Here is a 19,781-nt window from a genome sequence, read left to right as displayed (position 1 = left end):
AATATCTGGCTCTAGATGAGTGATCATACCTCGTGGTTAAGACCTTTTATGTACAGTTCTTCTGTGTATTCTTAATCTTTTATGCTTCTGATAGGTCCTTGCCCTTTCTGTTCTTAATTGTGCCCATCTTTGCATGAAATGTTCCCTTTACAGAACATCTTAAGCTCAACCCATCTAAGCTGAACAGAAGCCTTTGAAGTTGACACAACTACCCACACCCAACTTCTCAAACTCTGTCTTAGATCTCTGCCTAAACAATCATTAAGAAAACTTTTATTCACTTTGTCTTCTCTCGATCCCACGTTATTACCAACAGGTCTCAACTTGTCATTTAAAATAATTTCATTTATATAATCCTGTCTTTATTAAATCACATATATCATATTTAGGAATAGTGAGGAGAGAAGAGACAGAAGAGAGGTACCCACCTTACCTCCCTTTCATCACTCCTGATCCTGTATCCTTATTCTGATGAGGGGGTCTTCCTCTCTCTTCTATTCACCCACTAAGCAGGTCCTCAGTCCCCACATTCTCTGTCTAGACCTCAGCCTTAGCCCTTTCTTCTCCCTAAGACTCTTCCTGACAAACGTAGCTCCCAGGAATCTGCTATTCACTTGAACTCCTTCAACTTTAGTGGACAGGCTTGGAATAAAATGTGCTGTCCTCTCAGGAACCCTCCACAGCCCTGGCCACAGCTAAGTGACCAAAAGAGTCCAGTGGGTCCTAACCCACTGACTAGCCACCAAGTCATACTTATTTCTGCTCTAAAGAACTATGAGGCCAAGAGTGCATGCTTGCTGCATGCTAAGTTGCTTCAGTCATGTCCAACTCTTCACAACCCTATGGACTGTAGCCCAGGCTCCTCTGACCATGAGATTCTCCAGGCAAGAATACTGGAGTAGTTGCCGTGCCCTCCTCCAGAAGATCCTGACTCAGGGATTAAACCCATGTCTCTTACATCTCCTGCATTGACAAGTAGGTTTTTTACCACTAGCACCACCTGGGAAGCCAGTGAGGCCAAGAGAGAAGCAAGAAAGAGGAGCAGTCCCACCACACCCAGCAAAGATGAGAGGCAAAGGGGCTTGGGAATATGCATGAGCTCTGTGACAATGGCCCCAGCTCCAGCTCCCACAAGGACCCTGGCTCCCAGCCTGTTATAGGAATTGTTATAATTGCCAGCCTTGTTTCAGCTCCACAAGATGCCCATTTCCCTTTCGATCAAGCCCTTCTCATTTGAACTAAACTGAGTAGATTTTGTCCCTAGCAACCCAAAAGCCTTGACTAGAACAGTCACCACAGGTACAACAAGAGACTGCTTACAAATATAAAATTAGTTGGAAAAATGATAGATTTTACAAAGTTAAATTTAAAATTACTATCACTATTACTAAACCTATGGGATTTTTAGAAATGACAGTGAGAACAGTTTTATTTTACTTTTTATTTCACAAATGATTTTTAATTCTGTAGCCACAATTTCCCCACATTTTCACATGACCACATTCTTTCTGCTATATTTTTAAAATTTTAGATACAGTTGATTACAAGTTAAAAGGGAAAGACACAATATTTCTGCTGAATAATATGTCCTATTTAACTGTTTAGATATCAATAACTGAAACTTCTGGGGTCACATTTATTTGTAGGTCTCCAAATAGCCCTTAAGTCTAAATAGGAAAATATCTTTTATAAACTGTAACAAAACTCTCACCTCAAAATAAAACAGTATGGAATGTATACTATTACATCCTTATTCAACACTTTTACAGTAGCCAGAAATCTATGGGATTTTTAGAAATGACAGTGAAAACAGTTTTACATTCAGAAAACTTAACCTGAAACTTGGCCCCTGGCTCCTGTGCAGAGTCCATATAATTCTTAGCTACCCTTGTTAAAAACACACATTCTCAGACACCTAATACATATACCACTATATGGGGCTTCAGATGGTAAAGAATCCACCTGTAATGTGGGAGACCTGGGTTCGATTCCTGGGTTGGGAAGACCCACTGAAGGAGGGCATGGCAACCCACTCCAGTATTCTTTCCTGGAGAATCCCACAGAGGAGCTTGGCGGGTTACAGTCCATGGGGTTGCAAAGAGTTGGACATGACTGAGCAACTAACATGCATGTATATACCACAAAGCCTCTTACATGTTACTAAAAGTCCGCTGTAAACTATAGAGTTTATTTCCTCGAAGAGGATTTCAATCCTCTTCAGTGTTTACATTTCACCAACCTTCTACTTTAATTAAGTTTTCATTAACATTTTAGATAAACCTCAAAGTATGTGTATGTGCCAGAGCTCCCTGATTCCAAAAATGGATGGGAAATGACAGAAAGAAACACACAGCTTGTCTCTTGCAGAGATTCTCTGTGAGAAGGTCCTTCCTGGGGGACAACTTAGCTCAACACCATGTAACACACAGCCAGTCAACATTGAGATGCTTTTGCATTGAATGTAAAATGTTTCATATGCAAGACAAGAAAAGGATTCCTAAATCATTCTCCAAAGTAAACATGTATTTATCTTCCCAAGACACAAATTGGAATAAAAACTCATGTGTTTCTATATTGAGATTTTCTCTGGTAGAAGAAAAATATCAGTCAAACTTTTTATTGAAAGTGGATCAACATGTATAGTGATTTTCTTCAAGCATTTCCTCTGTTTTCAAATATCAAATGTAGTCAGGAAGTAAATTTGTTAAGAAGACACATTACTGAGAAACTTGTTATCTGACTTATCTATTGGACTTCTATCAAAGAACAATACTGGAACTCTCAAAATGGTCACCACCATATCTTCATGGACAGTTTTTGAAGACTTAAGAAGGACATAGAACATCAACAGAGATCGTAAGATGCCAAAAAGGATGGTCCCTACAGTTAGAACTGAAATAAAGAAACGTCACTCAGCACAAGTTCTCTGCCTTTCCTTCAATGAAGCTAAAGCATGACAGGCAGCTTATAGAGATATTATATATTTTATTCTATAAATATAATTTATATATAAATTCATATATAGAATTAAGAATAAGTTTATATATAATGGATTCTATAATAGTTTAATACATTTACAAGATACATCTACAAAGAAAAATACAAATAACTATGGTTCTCTTGTTAAATAAAAACCATATGAGAAAAAAATCAGATGAAAGCTACAATTTCAGGCTTTCCTAATTCAATTACAAGTTATGATAAAAACTCAGAAGAAAGAAAATTATGAAATCTTTAATTACAAGTTATGATAAAAACTCAGAAGAAAGAAAATTATGAAATCTTCGTTTCTCTGTATTTCAAATCTTAGTGTTCACAACGTGTTTTATAATCTAAAATTGAGGTTTGGTGCTCACTTTGGAAGCCCATATACCAAAATTGGAATACAGAGATTAGCATGGCCCCTGCACAAAGATGACACATAAATTCATGAATCATGCCATACTTTTAAGCAAAAGAAAAGAATAGTCTTTTTCCAAGTAATCAGTACAAATTAACAATGCAAAAATTAATAAAGAGTTATACAGTTTCAGGCAATGCTTTCCAAAATGTGAAATAATTAAATTGATATGCTCTGATACCACCATGAATTGCCAGGGAACAGAGTAAATGACTACCATTACCTTGCAAACATTAAATTTATATGGAAATTTGCTTCCCTATAAATAGCTATTTCCTTGCCCAAGTAGCCCTAAAAAGTATGAAAATACCACATTAATTTGCAAGCAAGCTATTAAATAATTGAATTGCAAGAAAATACAAATTATATTTTAACATGAGGCAATTCATCTAAATGAGCAACTAGTCTCTCACTGTTTTACAGAAACATGAAGCATTTGGAAATGAACAGAATCATTAAACTTGCATTTTATTAATGACATAAATGGATACTGCTATGCATATAAAAATTAAAATGGCCCTCCTAACACCTCTTGAACTCACAATGCTAAGTAGATTAGGGAAATATTTCTGAATATTCCATCATGTGTTTTTTTCCCCCTTCAGTTGCCACATCACTGTTACTTCAACTCCGAAAGCTGCTTGAACTCCTGATTTCATCAGCAGGCATTTGCCTTAACCCACCATTCTATATGAATGTAGAACAGCAGCTTTTCCTTCCTCCTTGAAGTCTCCTGCTGCTGCTGCTAAGTTGCTTCAGTCGTGTCCGACTCTGTGCAACCCCAGAGATGGCAGCCCACCAGGCTCCCCCGTCCGTGGGATTCTCCAGGCAAAAGTACTGGAGTGGGGTGCCCACAGCCCACTAATTCAGAAGGTAAGCAACTAATGGATTTAGGTTTCTTAGCAAGTGATCAGCATAATAAACACCAAATTTCAGTGAGTGGGTTCTTATGAAGATAACACACTCTACCTTTGCAGAAAGCTTGTATGAGGTTTTCCAATAAGAATACTTAATATTTTAGATTACATCCTTTAAAAAGTATGTAATCCTACATATACTCTAAATGCTCCTGTGAAAGCAGAGAGCTGTGTTAATATTAGCCTGTCAAGCCAGATGCTAAATCACACAGTTGAGGACACAGTAACATTATGATCTCAAGGTAAGAAAGAGAAGGAATCCTAGTTCCCATACACTGGATTTCTCCCTTCTTAGCTTCCCTTTTAAGTAATTAGTGAAGTTCAGGAGATGAGCAGTGTGGCAAAGGGGAGTTTGTATACCTGCAAGGGAATAATGCTTTTTCATTTGGGGGAGTTCTTGCTGCCAGAGGATTTCATCCAAGTTCAATAAAAGGCAGGGTTTATTCAGACAGAATTGGAACAATCTGAACCATAGTATGGGGATCTGTTTCTAACCATCTTGCCCATTCATATAACAATACAAGATTTAGTAAAGCAACCTACTAAAATATAGAGTAGCCGCTTATTTCCAATCACTGATTTTCTTAATAATCAACCATGGTATAATTTCCAAAATCTAGTACACAGTAAATTAAGATTATTCATTCAACAACTTTCTTTTAAATTTTAAAAATAATTTTTCTGGTGGTCCAGGAGTTGGGACTCTGTACTTCCAAAGCCAGGGACACAGGTTCAATCCCTCATGGGGGAATTAAGATCCCACATGTCTGGCATGGCCAAAAATCAAATAAATAAAAATAATTGTTGTAGTTAATTCACAGAGTAAATGCAACTCAGACTCTTAATCTGTTGAGACATTACTTAATTACTCCTGGAAGCCCTAGCTGCTCATACAGGCTCCTTGTAAGCACCACAAACTCTTATATAATAGACCAGATGACTCAATTTTACCTGAATAAACTATAAAGTACCAGTCAGGATCAAATGTCACAATTACATTTCCTTTTTCAAATAGTGTGTCATGCAGGGCACTCTGTTAATTTGCTCTATAGAACAGAGAAAAAAAAAATACTGTTATAGACAGAATTTAGATAAATAACAAAAATTGCTCTCCATTTAGGAGACATGTTTATGCCAGAAAATGGTTTCCAGCACACAAGGCCCTGTGTCCATCAACCTTAAAAAAAATTCCATTTGAATCATGACTTTAAGTTCTCAGTACTGTCTGTGAGGAAGCTTCTGAGGGTCAGACATGGGGAGAGACCATGGGAGGGTCACTCTCTTCCAGCAGGATCTTTACTTTTTCCTCAGGGAAATTATGTGAGGGTCAGCAGAGGCTAAACAAATCGCACCCCCACCCCTAACTCTGTGGGAAAATGAGGCTACATGTAGATTTCACAGCACTTTGGGTTAAACCAGGAATCACTCACCAGTATGAAAGCCACCAATCCTGCAGGACGTAGGCAACCTGGAGCAGGAGACAACAGTCACTCACACACTGACGTCACTGAGCCTCACACCCTGCTCACTAGGGTGGGGATGGAAAGGCTCCAGAACACGGAGGCGGTCCTTCTGGCTCAGGTCTGCACCAAGCCCTACACCCCAGATGACCACAGGTCAGGGGAGGGCATCTTACATTTTAATATCTTTGCAAGAAATCCATTTTTTTTTCCATAGAATCTGTCACATACACATAACACTAAGAAGCCTCACTGATTTTGATCACCACAGACAGCATGTTTCCGTGTAAATCCAAATGGTCTTCAAAATATAGCAATAATAATATAAATGTTGAATTTTTCTTCAAAGCAAAGAAGCCTGACAGATACTGTGATGATCAGGTTTTCTGTGTCAGCTTGGCTAGGCCAGTCTCCAGTGATTCAACTAAACACTTATCTAGATGTTGCTGTGAAGGTGTGTTGTGGGTGTGGTTCACATCCATCATCAGAAATAAAGTAGAGGAGATCACCCTCAACACTGTGGTGGTCTCGTCCAGTCAGATGAATATCTTAAGAGCAAAACCTGAGGTTTCCTGCAGGATGAAGAAATCCTCCCTCAAGACAGAAGGGTGAGCTCCTGCCTGAGGTTCCAGGCTTCAGGCCTGCCTTTCTGATCTCACATTCACCCAGCTAGGCTCACAGTCTTATGAGCCAATTATTTGAAATAAATCTCATTTTATGTATATACACACACACACATACACACACACACACACACACACACACACACACTTGTATGTATAATTGTATAATATATGCAATTATATATATATAATTATAAAGTACAGTATAAATAGTATGTAAATATCAAGCTGAGGGCACAAACCAAAATAAATACCCTTATTTACCTGAGCTGCGATGTTTACTAGACTAAGGAAAATAATGACAGACCAGCGAGTTTCATTTGTGAAATAATCCTTGTAGGTCTCAAAACCAATTTTTCTCTTCAAAGGGCTCTCCTGTGATTGTGCAACCTGTAAATTCTCAGTCTGGAGAGAGAAATGGCAGTAAAAGACAAAATATTAAACCACAAACCCCCAAATTTCAAGAGTTCAACAATGCTCTCCACTGTAAAGTTATGGGAAGCAGACATATTTCATAGGCTGGTAGGAGTGTAAGATGGTCCCTCCTACGAAGAAGGGTGTGGGAGTACCCAGCCAAACCACGTGAGCATTTACCCTTGGATTCAGCCATCCTAATTCTAAGAATCTATTAGAAATAAGGAAACATCATTTGCACGAGGTTATTCATTGGTGGGTGGATTCACTTAGAGTTGATCATGACTTCCAGCATCACTCACAAAATACCTCAGTTCAATTCAGTTCAGTCTCTCAGTCGTGTCCAACTCTTTGCAACCCCATAAATCACAGCATGCCAGGCCTCCCTGTCCATCACCAACTCCTAGACTTACTCAAACTCATGTCCATCGAGTCGGTAATGCCATACAGCCATCTCATCTTCTGTTGACCCCTTCTCCTCCTGCCCCCAATCCCTCCCAGCATCAGAGTCTTTTCCAGTGAATCAACCCTTCACATGAGGTGGCCAAAGTATTGGAGTTTCAGCTTCAGCATCAGTCCTTCCAATGAACACCCAGGACTGATCGCCTTTAGAATGGACTGGCTGGATCTCCTTGCAGTCCAAGGGACTCTCAAGAGTCTTCTCCAACACCACAATTCAAAAGCATCAATTCTTCGGCGCTCATCTCTCTTCACAGTCCAACTCTCATATCCATACATGACCACTGGAAAAACCATAGCCTTGACTAGATGGACCTTTGTTGACAAAATAATCTCTCTGCTTTTGAATATGCTATCTAGGTTGGTCATAACTTTCCTTCCAAGGAATAAGCACCTTTTAATTACATGGTTGCAGTCACCATCTCCAGTGATTTTGGAGCCCAAATAAATAAAGTCTGACACTGTTTCCACTGTTTCCCCATCTATTTGCCATGAAGTGATGGGACCAGATGGGACCAGATGGGACCAGATGGGACCAGATCTTCGTTTTCTGAAGGTTGAGCTTTAAGCCAACTTTTTCACTCTCCCCTTTCACTTTTATCAAAAGGCTTTTTAGTTCTTCTTCACTTTCTGCCATAAGAGTGGTGTCATCTGCATATCTGAGGTTACTGAGATTTCTCCTGGCAATCTTGATTCCAGTTTTGTGCTTCTTCCAGCCCAGCTTTCAAGCGCAAATGCAGATGCTTGTCCAAAATTCTAGTTAATCAGCTGAGGGCTTGGCTCTCAGATTCTGTAGCTGCAGGCTTTAAAATAGCACACAAATTCACCTGAATTTCTTAATCTGTCTTTAAGGACAAGGAGGGGTTATTCACACCCACCAGACCCATAGCTATGAGGTAAATAGAGGATAGAAATAAAAGGAAGGATCTTATCCCTGATCTGCGTTCTTTGACCAAATTCTCAGTCGATTTCCATGAAGGGCTTTTTTCTGGTACAGGAATTATTAGTATCAACAGTTTTTGTGATCCCCTTTTGGTCTTAAATACCTTTGAGCATAGTTTTGAAAGGAGAGATTTATAGGACCATTTTATGTAACCATATGACTTGTATCATTTTCCCATTTGCCAATGCATGATCACTTTTTTTTGGCCTTAACAGGAAAATGGATATCCACTGCCCTTTGTGGGGTTTAGTGTGGTTTCTAAAAACCTCCATAATGGAACTCTTAAAGCGGGGCCCTTTTTGGATTCCTAGTGGATGTTTGGAAAGGCAAAGCATGTTGGAGCACAGCTGGGTACCATGGTGCTGGAAAGCATGGAGATCTGACTGTTTCAAAGGCATCTGAAATCTGGGTTTTATTTTTCAGATATATGGTTTGTTGAATAACATCAGAAGACGTGATTTCTAGCACTGACGCAGTAAGCCAGAGTTCTCAATTCACTATTTTGCCATCTTTAAAACCGAAACAAAGCCAGGCTTGACTTTCAGGAGTCCCCATTTTGATAATAAATAGACACAGGGAATGCCTGTGAACAATATTATACAAAAATCAAGCCTAGACTTTGATAAAAATCTTCATATTGGTTAGAAGCTGGTTGATTGAGTTTATTCATTTGATGTTTCAAAATTTCCAGAAACAATTTTTTCAAAGACTATGGATACTTCAGAGTACTTTGATGTTCTCTGCTTTTTAAAAATAAAGCCTCTGGTTCACTCTGTGAACTATTTCTCAATTAAAAAAAAAATACTAGCCAAATACAATAAACTGAGAGTTCATACAGCAAGTTGGAATAAGGTAAATCTGAGTAGCAGGAGGACAGCAAATGATCTGAATCTATGTCGGTTCCTGTGTGTGGAATGAGAGGGGTGAACCTGAATATTTATCACAATCATCCAGGCTCTTGGGTTTAGATAGTAAGGGTTTGGAATTCAAGGAACACCTGTGTATGTTTTTAGGAAAAAGCTAGTGCATCTCCTCATTTCATCTGGAGGACTTAGAATGCATTATAGAGTCACATGGGCCAAGGATGTCCTGGGCTCTATGGTCCACTGGAGATTCAACATGGATAAGATGTATTTCTCTCTTGTCTTGACAGTTAAAAGGGGAAGGTAAGACCTAACTCCAACTAATCTGCTGTGTGTAGGGTCCCTTGAATGTGCTACCTCTGGCCTATCCTAGACCGTCTGGCAATAGAGAATACTACCATCAGTCACCTGCAGAGCCAGAACATTCCAACATACAGGAAAAGTAGCTGATTTAACGTGGTCCCAGCAGGACTCAGTCTAAGGAGTTCTTCACATTAAGCCTCTGGATACATAAGGGAAGCCGGTGGCCACCAGAGCAAGTAGGATGTAATTACAGTAAACTGAAGAGTTTTCATTGTCAGTGTGAGCCACATGCACTCGGAAATTCAAAGCAGTACACCCACTACCGATGTCTGTAAGATTCTCCACCTGACACCCTAAGCGAACATCAAGCAAGCTTGCTCCCTTCACGCTCTCCTAATGCTATCAATTCCATGGAATTTGGAAATTTGGCATCTAATTTGGGACAAAGAAAGATGTGAATGAAGCAGGTTGTATGTCCATGAGTCTACCAACAGAGAAAAGACCAGGGCACAATGTAGGATGAGAAACTCACCTCTTCGTCCTCATGAGAAGCATCTATCAACAAGGATTTGGAAGCCTCTTGAGACCGAACTGAATACTCAAAGGAGATCTGATTCCTTAGAATGGCAGTTCCTGGACCTGGAGATGATTCAGCCCCTTCATTCTCTTTCTTTAATAGAATATCTTCAAAATCTACCCCAGATTTTGGAAACTCAGCATAAGTCCCCTTTTGCATAATTCTGCCCTAAAATGAAGAATTTCAGAGGAATGCACTTGAATGTGGTAATGTTAATTTAATCTACATACTAATCAACAAAAAAATCATTGAAAAAGCAAGACAGTTTCAGAAAAACATCTATTTCTGCTTTATTGACTGTGCCAAAGCCTTTGACTGCGTGGATCACAATAAACTGGAAAATTCTGAAAGAGATGGGAATACCAGACCACCTGACCTGCCTCTTGAGAAACCTGTATGCAGGTTAGGAAGCAACAGTTAGAACTGGATATGGAACAACAGACTGGTTCCAAATAGGAAAAGGATTATGTCAAGGCTGTATATTGTCACCCTGCTTATTTAACTTATATGCAGAGTACATCATGAGAAAAGCTGGGCTAGAGGAAGCACAAGCTGGAATCAAGATTGCCGGGAGAAATATCAATAACCTCAGATATGCAGATGAGACCACCCTTATGGCAGAAAGTGAAGAGGAACTAAAAAGCCTCTTGATGAAAGTGAAAGAGGAGAGTGAAAAAGTTGGCTTAAAGCTCAACCTTCAGAAATCTAAGATCATGGCATCTGGTCCCATCAGTTCAGTTCAGTTCAGTCTCTCAGTCGTGTCTGACTCTTTGCGACCCTATGAATCGCAGCATGCCAGGCCTCCCTGTCCATCACCAACTACCGAAGTTCACCCAGAGTCGCGTCCATAGAGTCCGTGATGCCATCCAGCCATCTCATCCTTGTTCATCCACTTCTCCTTCTGCACCCAATCCCTCCTAGCATCAAAGTCTTTTCCAATGAGTCAACTCTTTGCATGAGGTGCCCAAAGTACTGGAGGTTCAACTTTAGCATCATTCCTTCCAAAGAAATCCCAGGGTTGATCTGGTCCCATCACTTCATGGCAAATAGATGGAGAAACAGTGGAAACAGTGTCAGACTTCATTTGTTTGGGCTCCAAAATCACTGCAGATGGTGATTGTAGCCTTATAATTAAAAGGCGCTTATTCCTTGGAAGGAAAGTTATGACCAACCTAGATAGCATATTCAAAAGCAGAGACATTACTTTGTCAACAAAGGTCCATATAGTCAAGGCTATGGTTTTTCCAGTGGTCATGTATGGATGTGACAGTTGAACTATAAAGAAAGCTGAGCACTGAAGAATTGATGCTTTTGAACTGTGGTGTTGGAGAAGACTCTTGAGAGTCCCTTGGACTGCAAGGAGATCCAACTAGTCCATTCTAAAGGCGATCAGTCCTGGGTGTTCATTGGAAGGACTGATGCTGAAGCTGAAACTCCAATATTTTGGCCACCTCATGTGAAGAGTTGATTCACTGGAAAAGACTCTGATGCTGGGAGGGATTGGGGGCAGGATGAGAAGGGAATGACAGAGGATGAGATGGCTGGATGATATCACTCACTCAACGATGGACATGCGTTTGAGTGAACTCCGGGAGTTGGTGATGGACAGAGAGGCCTGGCGTGCTGCGATTCATGGTGTTGCAAAGAGTTGGACACGACTGAGTTACTGACCTGAACTGAATACTAAAGTACTAGAAAACTATTCAAGATGGGGAGCTGACTGTGGCTCAGATCATTAACTCCTTATTGCAAAATTCAGACTTAAATTGAAGAAAGTATGGAAAACCACTCGACCATTCAGTTCAGTTCAGTTCAGTTACTCAGTCATGTCCAACTCTTTGCAACCCCATGAATCGCAGCACGCCAGGCCTCCCTGTCCATCATCAACTCCTGGAGTTCACTCAGACTCGCGTCCATCAAGTCAGTTATATTGTCACCCTGCTTATTTAACTTATATGCAGTGTACGGCATGAGGACTGCAGCCATGAAATTAAAAGACGCTTACTCCTTGGAAGAAAAGTTTTGAGCAATCTAGATAGCATATTCAAAAGCAGAGACATTACTTTGCCGACTAACATCTGCCTAGTCAAGACCATTCAAGTATGACCTAAATCATTTCCCTTACGACTATACAGTGGAAGTAAGAAATAGATTCAAGGGATTGGATTTGATAGACAGAGTGCCTGAAGAACTATGGACAGAGGTTCATGACATTGTACAGGAGGCAGTGATCAAGACCATCCCCCAAAAAAAGAAATGCAATAAGGCAAAATGGTTGCTTGAAGAGGCATTACACACAGCTATGCAAGGAAGAGAAGTGAAAGGCAAAGGAGAAAAGGAAAGATACACCGATTTGAATGTAACATTCGAAAGAATAGCAATGAGAGATAAGAAAGCCTTCCTCAGTGATCAATGCAAAGAAATAGAGGAAAAGAACAGAATGGGAAAGACTTGAGATCTCTACCAAGGGAACATTTCATGCAAAGATGGGCACAATAATGGAGAGAAATGGTGTGGACATAACAGAAGCAGAATATATTAAGAAAAGGTGGCAAGAATACACAGAATTATATAAAAAAGATCTTCAAGACCCAGATAACCACAATGGTGTGATCATTCACCTAGAGCCAGACATCCTGGAAAGGGAAGTTAAGTGGGCCTTAGGAAGCATTACTACAAACAAAGCTAGTGGAGGTGATGGAATTCCAGTGGAGCTATTTCAAATCCTGAAAGATGATGCTGTGAAAGTGATGCACTCAATATGCCAGCAAATTTGGAAAAGTCAGCAGTGGCCACAGGACTGGAAAAGGTCAGTTTTCACTCCAATCCCAAAGAAAGGCAATGCCAAAGAATGCTCAAACTACTGCACAATTGCACTCATCTCATACGCTAGCAAAGCAATGCTCAAAATTCTCCAAGCCAGGCTTCAGCAATACGTGAACCGTGAATTCCCTGATGTTCAAGCTGGATTTAGAAAAGGCAGAGGAATAAGAGATCAAATTGCCAACATCTATTGGATCATTGAAAAAGTAAGAGAATTCCAGAAAAACATCTACTTCTTCTTTATTGACTATGCCAAAGCCTTGACTACGTGGATCACAACAAACTGTGGAAAATTCTTCAAGAGATGAGAATATCAGACAACCTGACATGCCTCCTGAGAAATCTATAGGCAGGTCAAGAAGCAACAGTTAGAACTGGCCATGGAATAGCACACTGGTTGCAAATTCAGAAAGGAGTATGTCAAGGCTGTTTATTGTCATCCAGCTTATTTAACTTATATGTACATCATAAGAAATGCTTGACTGGATGAAGCACAAGCTGGATTAAAGATTGCCGGGAGAAATATCAATCACCTCAGATATGCAGATGACAACACCCCTATGGCAGAAAGCGAAGAACTAAAGAGCCTCTTGATGAAAGTAAGAGGAGAGTGAAAAAGTTGGCTTAAAGTTCAACATCCAGAAAACTAAGATCATTGCATCTGGCCCCATCACTTCATGGCAAATAGATGGGGAAACAATGACAGACTTTAATTTTGGGGCTCCAAAATCACTGCAGATGGTGACTGCCACCATGAAATTAAAAGATGCTTGCTCCTTGGAAGAAAAGTTATGACCAACCTAGACAGCTTATTAAAAAGTGAAATAGAAAATCTTATCAGACACATCACAAGCACGGAAATTGAAACTGTAATCAGAAATCTTCCAGCAAACAAAAGCCCAGGTCCAGATGGCTTCACAGCTGAATTCTACCAAAAATTTAGAGAAGAGCTAACACCTATCCTACTCAAACTCTTCCAGAAAATTGCAGAGGAAGGTAAACTTCCAAACTCATTCTATGAGGCCATGATCACCCTAACACCAAAACCTGACAAAGATACTACAAAAAAAGAAAACTACAGGCCAATATCACTGATGAACATAGATGCAAAATTCCTCAACAAAATTCTAGCAATCAGAATCCAACAACACATTAAAAAGATCATACACCATGACCAAGTGGGCTTTATCCCAGGGATGCAAGGATTCTTCAATATCCACAAATCAATCAGTGTAATTCACCACATTAACAAATTGAAAAATAAAAGCCATATGATTATCTCAATAGATGCAGAGAAGGCCTTTGACAAAATTCAACATCCATTTATGATAAAAACTCTCCAGAAAGCAGGAATAGAAGGAACATACCTCAACATAATAAAAGCTATATATGACAAACCCACAGCAAACATTATCCTCAATGGTGAAAAATTGAAAGCATTTCCCCTAAAGTCAAGAACAAGACAAGGGTGCCCACTTTCACCACTACTATTCAACATAGTTCTGGAAGTTTTGGCCACAGCAATCAGAGGAGAAAAAGAAATAAAAGGAATCCAAATTGGAAAAGGAGAAGTAAAACTTTCACTGTTTGCAGATGACATGATCCTCTACATAGAAAACCCTAAAGACTCCACCAGAAAATTACTAGAGCTAATCAATGAATATAGTAAAGTTGCAGGATATAAAATCAACACACATAAATCCCTTGCATTCCTATACACTAATAATGAGACAGTAGAAAAAGAAATTAAGGAAACAATTCCATTCACCATTGCAACGAAAAGAATAAAATACTTAGGAATATATCTACCTAAAGAAACTAAAGACCTATATATAGAAAACTATAAAACACTGATGAAAGAAATCAAAGAGGACACTAATAGATGGAGAAATATACCATGTTCATGGATCGAAAGAATCAATATAGTGAAAATGAGTATACTACCCAAAGCAATTTACAAATTCAATGCAATCCCTATCAAGCTACCAGCCATATTTTTCACAGAACTAGAACAAATAATTTCAAGATTTGTATGGAAATACAAAAAATGTCGAATAGCCAAAGCAATCTTGAGAAAGAAGAATGGAACTGGAGGAATCAACTTGCCTGACTTCAGGCTCTACTACAAAGCCACAGTCATCAAAACAGTATGGTACTGGCACAAAGACAGAAAGATAGATCAATGGAACAAAATAGAAAGCCCAGAGATAAATCCACACACATATGGACACCTTATCTTCGACAAAGGAGGCAAGAATATACAATGGAATAAAGACAATCTTTTTAACAAGTGGTGCTGGGAAAACTGGTCAACCACTTGTAAAATAATGAAACTAGATCACTTTCTAACACTGCACACAAAAATAAACTTAAGATGGATTAAAGATCTAAATGTAATACCAGAAACTATAAAACTCCTAGAGGAGAATATAGGCAAAACACTCTCCAACATAAATCACAGCAAGATCCTCTATGATCCACCTCCCAGAATTCTGGAAATAAAAGCAAAAATAAACAAATGGGATCTAATTAAAATTAAAAGCTTCTGCACAACAAAAGAAAATATAAGCAGGGTGAAAAGACAGCCTTCTGAAGGGGAGAAAATAATAGCAAATGAAGCAACTGACAAACAACTAATCTCAAAAATATACAAGCAACTTATGCAGCTCAATTCCAGAAAAATAAATGACCCAATCAAAAAATGGGCCAAAGAACTAAATAGACATTTCTCCAAAGAAGACATACGGATGGCTAACAAACACATGAAAAGATGCTCAACATCATTCATTATTAGAGAAATGCAAATCAAAACCACAATGAGGTACCACTTCACACCAGTCAGAATGTCTGCGATCCACAAGTCTGCAAGCAATAAATGCTGGAGAGGGTGTGGAGAAAAGGGAACCCTCCTACACTGTTGGTGGGAATGCAAACTAGTACAGCCACTATGGAGAACAGTGTGGAGATTCCTTTAAAAATTGCAAATAGAACTACTTTATGACCCAGCAATCCCACTGCTGGGCATATACACCAAGGAAACCAGAATTGAAAGAGACACATGTACCCCAATGTTCATCACAGCACTGTTTATAATAGCCAGGACATGGAAACAACCTAGATGTCCATCAGCAGATGAATGGATAAGAAAGCTGTGGTCCATATACACAATGGAGTATTACTCAGCCGTTAACAAGAATACATTTGAATCAGTTCTGATGAGATGGATGAAACTGGAGCCAATTATACAGAGTGAAGTAAGCCAGAAAGAAAAACACCAATACAGTACACTAACACATATATATGGAATTTAGGAAGATGGCAATGACGACCCTGTATGCAAGACAGCAAAAAAGACACAGATGTGTATAATGGACTTTTGGACTCAGAGGGAGAGGGAGAGGGTGGGATGATTTGGGAGAATGGCATTGTGACATGTATACTATCATGTAAGAATCGAATCGCCAGTCTATGTCTGACGCAGGATACAGCATGCTTGGGGCTGGTGCACGGTGATGACCCAGAGAGATGTTATGGGGAGGGAGGTGGGAAGGGGGTTCATGTTTGGGAACGCATGTACTCCTGTGGTGGATTCATGTCAATGTATGGCAAAACCAATACAGTATTGTAAAGTAAAATAAAGTAAAAATAAAAATTAAAAAAAAATAAAAAATAAAAAGCAGATACATTACTCTGCCAACAAAGGTCTGTCCAGTCAAAGCTATGGTTTTTCCAGTAGTCATGTAAGGATGTGAGAGTTGGACTATACAGAAAGCTGTGTGCCAAAAATTGATGCTTTTGAACTGTGGTGTTGGAGAAGACTCTTGAGAGTCCCTTGAAGAGCAAGGAGATCTTACCCATCCATACTAGAGGAAATCAGTCCTGAATATTCATTGGAAAGACTGATGTTGAAGCTGAAACTCCATTATTTTGGCCACCTGATGCAAAGAACTGACTCGTTGGAAAAGACCCTGATGCTGGGAAAGATTCAAGGCAAGAAGAGAAGGGGAGGTACTGCAGCTGATGAGGCACCAAGATTGTGATCTTCTCATGCAAGGCTTGACAAATACACCTACAAATGTAAATGGTACAGTATGCAAAAGTACATTAATGGGGGTGCTCTAAATTGGAAACATGTATTTTGAAAACATAATGAGACAAAAGACAGCACAGCCATCAAATATCTGTAGTTAAAATACCAAATTAATCATGCAAATTAAATACAAACATAAATCAACAATTCCAACTAGATCCTCAAATTTATCAGCAGCAAACATGAACCTAGCTCTGCTAAAAAATTCTAAAAAGCAATCCACCAAGGGCAGCAACAGCTAAAGTATTTTTCCCCCTAAAAGTCAGCTTAACAATTATTTACATGTTTCATAAAGAAAGACAACTAAACAATACTTTAGATTACAGAACTTGACTGAACTAAAACACTATTTTATCACTATGCTGGAATGGGAAAAGTGGAATCTGTCATATAAAAAGGTGTACATTTTTCTTAGGCAGTTTTGTAGGTGATTATGTATGATTTATGATGTACATATTAACAACAAAAAATTAATAGCTTCTTGGTAACCTTTACCAGAGTGCATTTTCTAGATATGTGAGTGTGTGTTACTCCCTCAGTCACGTTCAACTCTTTGCGACCCCATGGACTGTAGCCCACCATGGTCTTCTGTCCATGGAATTCTCCAGGCAAGAATACTGCAGTGGGTTACCATTCCCTTCTCCAGAATTTTCTAGATATTTCTTCCCAAATAGTATTAGAGAGAAAATGAATGCCAGCGTGTCTTCCATCAGTCTCTACAACATTCCCAGTCCCATCCAGGAAGCAAGTCTTTTTTCATTAGGACTGGACACCTTCCAAACATGAAAATGAAAGAACAGAATCAAAATGGCCCAACTCAGAGTGGAAATCAACCAACAAACCAAAAGACACACCACTTCTTTTAGCCAAGACCCCTGTGTGGTCAGGCCACCCTAGATGGCTGTTCTCTTGTTCTCTGTACATCCCTTGCTTGACCAGTGCCTGCTTCACCTACACCTCTTCATGTGACCAACCTTCCTATATGCTTGTCCCAGGACCCAGCTAATGACTGTTCTAGCTTTAGATCAGAACCCTCCACTATGTTTTTCAAAGGGATAGTGAGGAGTGTTTCCCTTTGCTGGTTTCCATGGTAACTGATGGGCTTCCGCAGTGGCTCAGTGGTAAAGAATCCAGCTGCAATGCAGGAAACACAGCAGATGCAGGCTCAGTTCCTGGGTTGGGACGATCCCTTGGAGGAAGGTGTGGCAACCCACTCCAGTATTCTTGCCTGGGAAATCTCATGGACAGAGGAGCTAGGTGGGCTACTGTTTATGGGGTTCCAAAGAGCTGGACATGACTGAAGCAACTGAGCACACATGCATGCATGGCAACCAATGATCCAACCAGACATTAATTCCCCCATAACAGGTAATCTCCCTCCCCTCCCTCCCTTACCCTAGGAACAAAGTCTGCCATCACATCTTGCTCCGACATCTGCTGCACACAGTGGGGTATCACTCAAGGACCTTGCTTCAGCCATGGAAGCTCATGCCATCCATTAAACTATTCATGTCTCTGTCACTGACTCCAGGCTCTTTCTTATGTCTCAGCTGGGTAAGCACAGGCCTGGCAGGACTGCTGGGTACATTTCAACAACTCCCCTCGGGATTCAACCTTAAGTGTATTTCACAGCAACCCCTCAGACTCCTCCATTTTAAATGCAGACCCCTAGGGACTCAGCCCCAGTCTCATCCCACAGGGTCCACAAACCCTTCCGGGTAGTGAATAGCTGGGTCCGGGACCCTGGTGATCACAGGCAGGGCTCCAGGCAGGTACTCTGGGCGCTCTGACCCATTGGAGAGCAAATCTCAGGAACCTGGGCCAGAACTCAACCTCTGAGTGAGTTAGAAGGAGAGTGTGGAGGTAGCAGACTGCAGCTCAGTCCCTCTCATGAGCCTGATGTCGGACAAGTGGCTAAATCTCAGTTTCTTCATCTCAAAACAATGTCAACTAGTGGCAACTCACCCACACATCTGACAAATCAAACCAACTCTCTACTCAGTAAATGCCAGCCCCTTTCCTCAATCCTCCCTGACCACGAGTGGTTATGCACTTTGGACTCAGAACAAAAAAGTCCTAAGGGGACACACTGGATACTGGGTCTATGATCAGAAACAAGACTCTGGAATGCAGACACCATTGTTTCATTAAGTCCGAAAGGATTCATTTTTTACCTTTGGTGTTAGCTGAGTGTTCATACCTAAGTTTCTTGACTGACATCTTTTCAGATTTAGTACTAGAGCTTTTAAATGGAATTTTTTCTCCTTAATTCATAATTACCTGCCAATAATCCCTGAAGGTGGATGTTAATAAAATCTGATGGTTTTCTATTTTCAAGATGGTCAATAGAAAAGTTGTTAAATGTTTTCTTCCTAACATTCTGTCACAGATGAGGTAATACAAATAATTACAATGAAGTGATAAATTGATGGCTTTGAATTTTTTCTAAATAATTCTTTTCAATCAAATCACTAAGAAAATACTCTATTTTCCAAGTTTTCAGAGTAAAGATTTCCAAGTCATGCCATAAAAATCATTGATTCAGTAACTAGTTGTATAACTGTTATTCCTATATAAAGGCTATGTTAATCCTATACTCCTATATAAGGGCTGTATTAAGAGAGGATGCATCCCATGGTGGAGGGGGATACAAATAAAACAGAGTCCCCACCTCTATTCATTCAATCAGCAGGGATGTGTTGAAGAGCCAGGCACTGTTTTAAGTGCTGAGGATACACCCACAGGTCAAGATAGAAGACAATACTCTCCACTGTGTACAGGGGGACACACTGAATGAGTGTAGAAAATGCACTACTGGGCCATGGCATGTCCTCTAAAGGAAAAGCAAGGGGGGGCTCCTGTCTTAGATGTGGAGACACAGGAGCCCTGAGACTCTCTGGGGAAACATC

General features: G+C 39.9%; 1 protein-coding gene and 1 pseudogene across 1 annotated transcript in view; one reads left to right on the top strand and one right to left on the bottom strand.

The window, feature by feature from the left end:
• The window catches only part of LOC128057591 (ATP-binding cassette sub-family C member 4-like), a 128,307-nt gene that overhangs the window by 43,409 nt on the left and 65,117 nt on the right, over positions 1 to 19,781 (bottom strand). The window contains 7 exon segments of the mRNA XM_052650040.1: positions 2,742 to 2,892; positions 5,269 to 5,361; positions 5,734 to 5,785; positions 6,665 to 6,805; positions 9,915 to 10,127; positions 14,146 to 14,165; positions 16,775 to 16,851. Of these exon segments, the coding sequence (XP_052506000.1) occupies positions 2,742 to 2,892; positions 5,269 to 5,361; positions 5,734 to 5,785; positions 6,665 to 6,805; positions 9,915 to 10,127; positions 14,146 to 14,165; positions 16,775 to 16,851 (747 nt within the window).
• On the top strand, positions 3,349 to 3,449 carry LOC128057903 (uncharacterized; annotated as a pseudogene).

Source organism: Budorcas taxicolor, chromosome 12 (assembly GCF_023091745.1).
Source record: "Budorcas taxicolor isolate Tak-1 chromosome 12, Takin1.1, whole genome shotgun sequence".
NCBI lineage: Eukaryota > Metazoa > Chordata > Mammalia > Artiodactyla > Bovidae > Budorcas > Budorcas taxicolor.
This window is presented reverse-complemented; position numbering and strand designations above follow the sequence as displayed.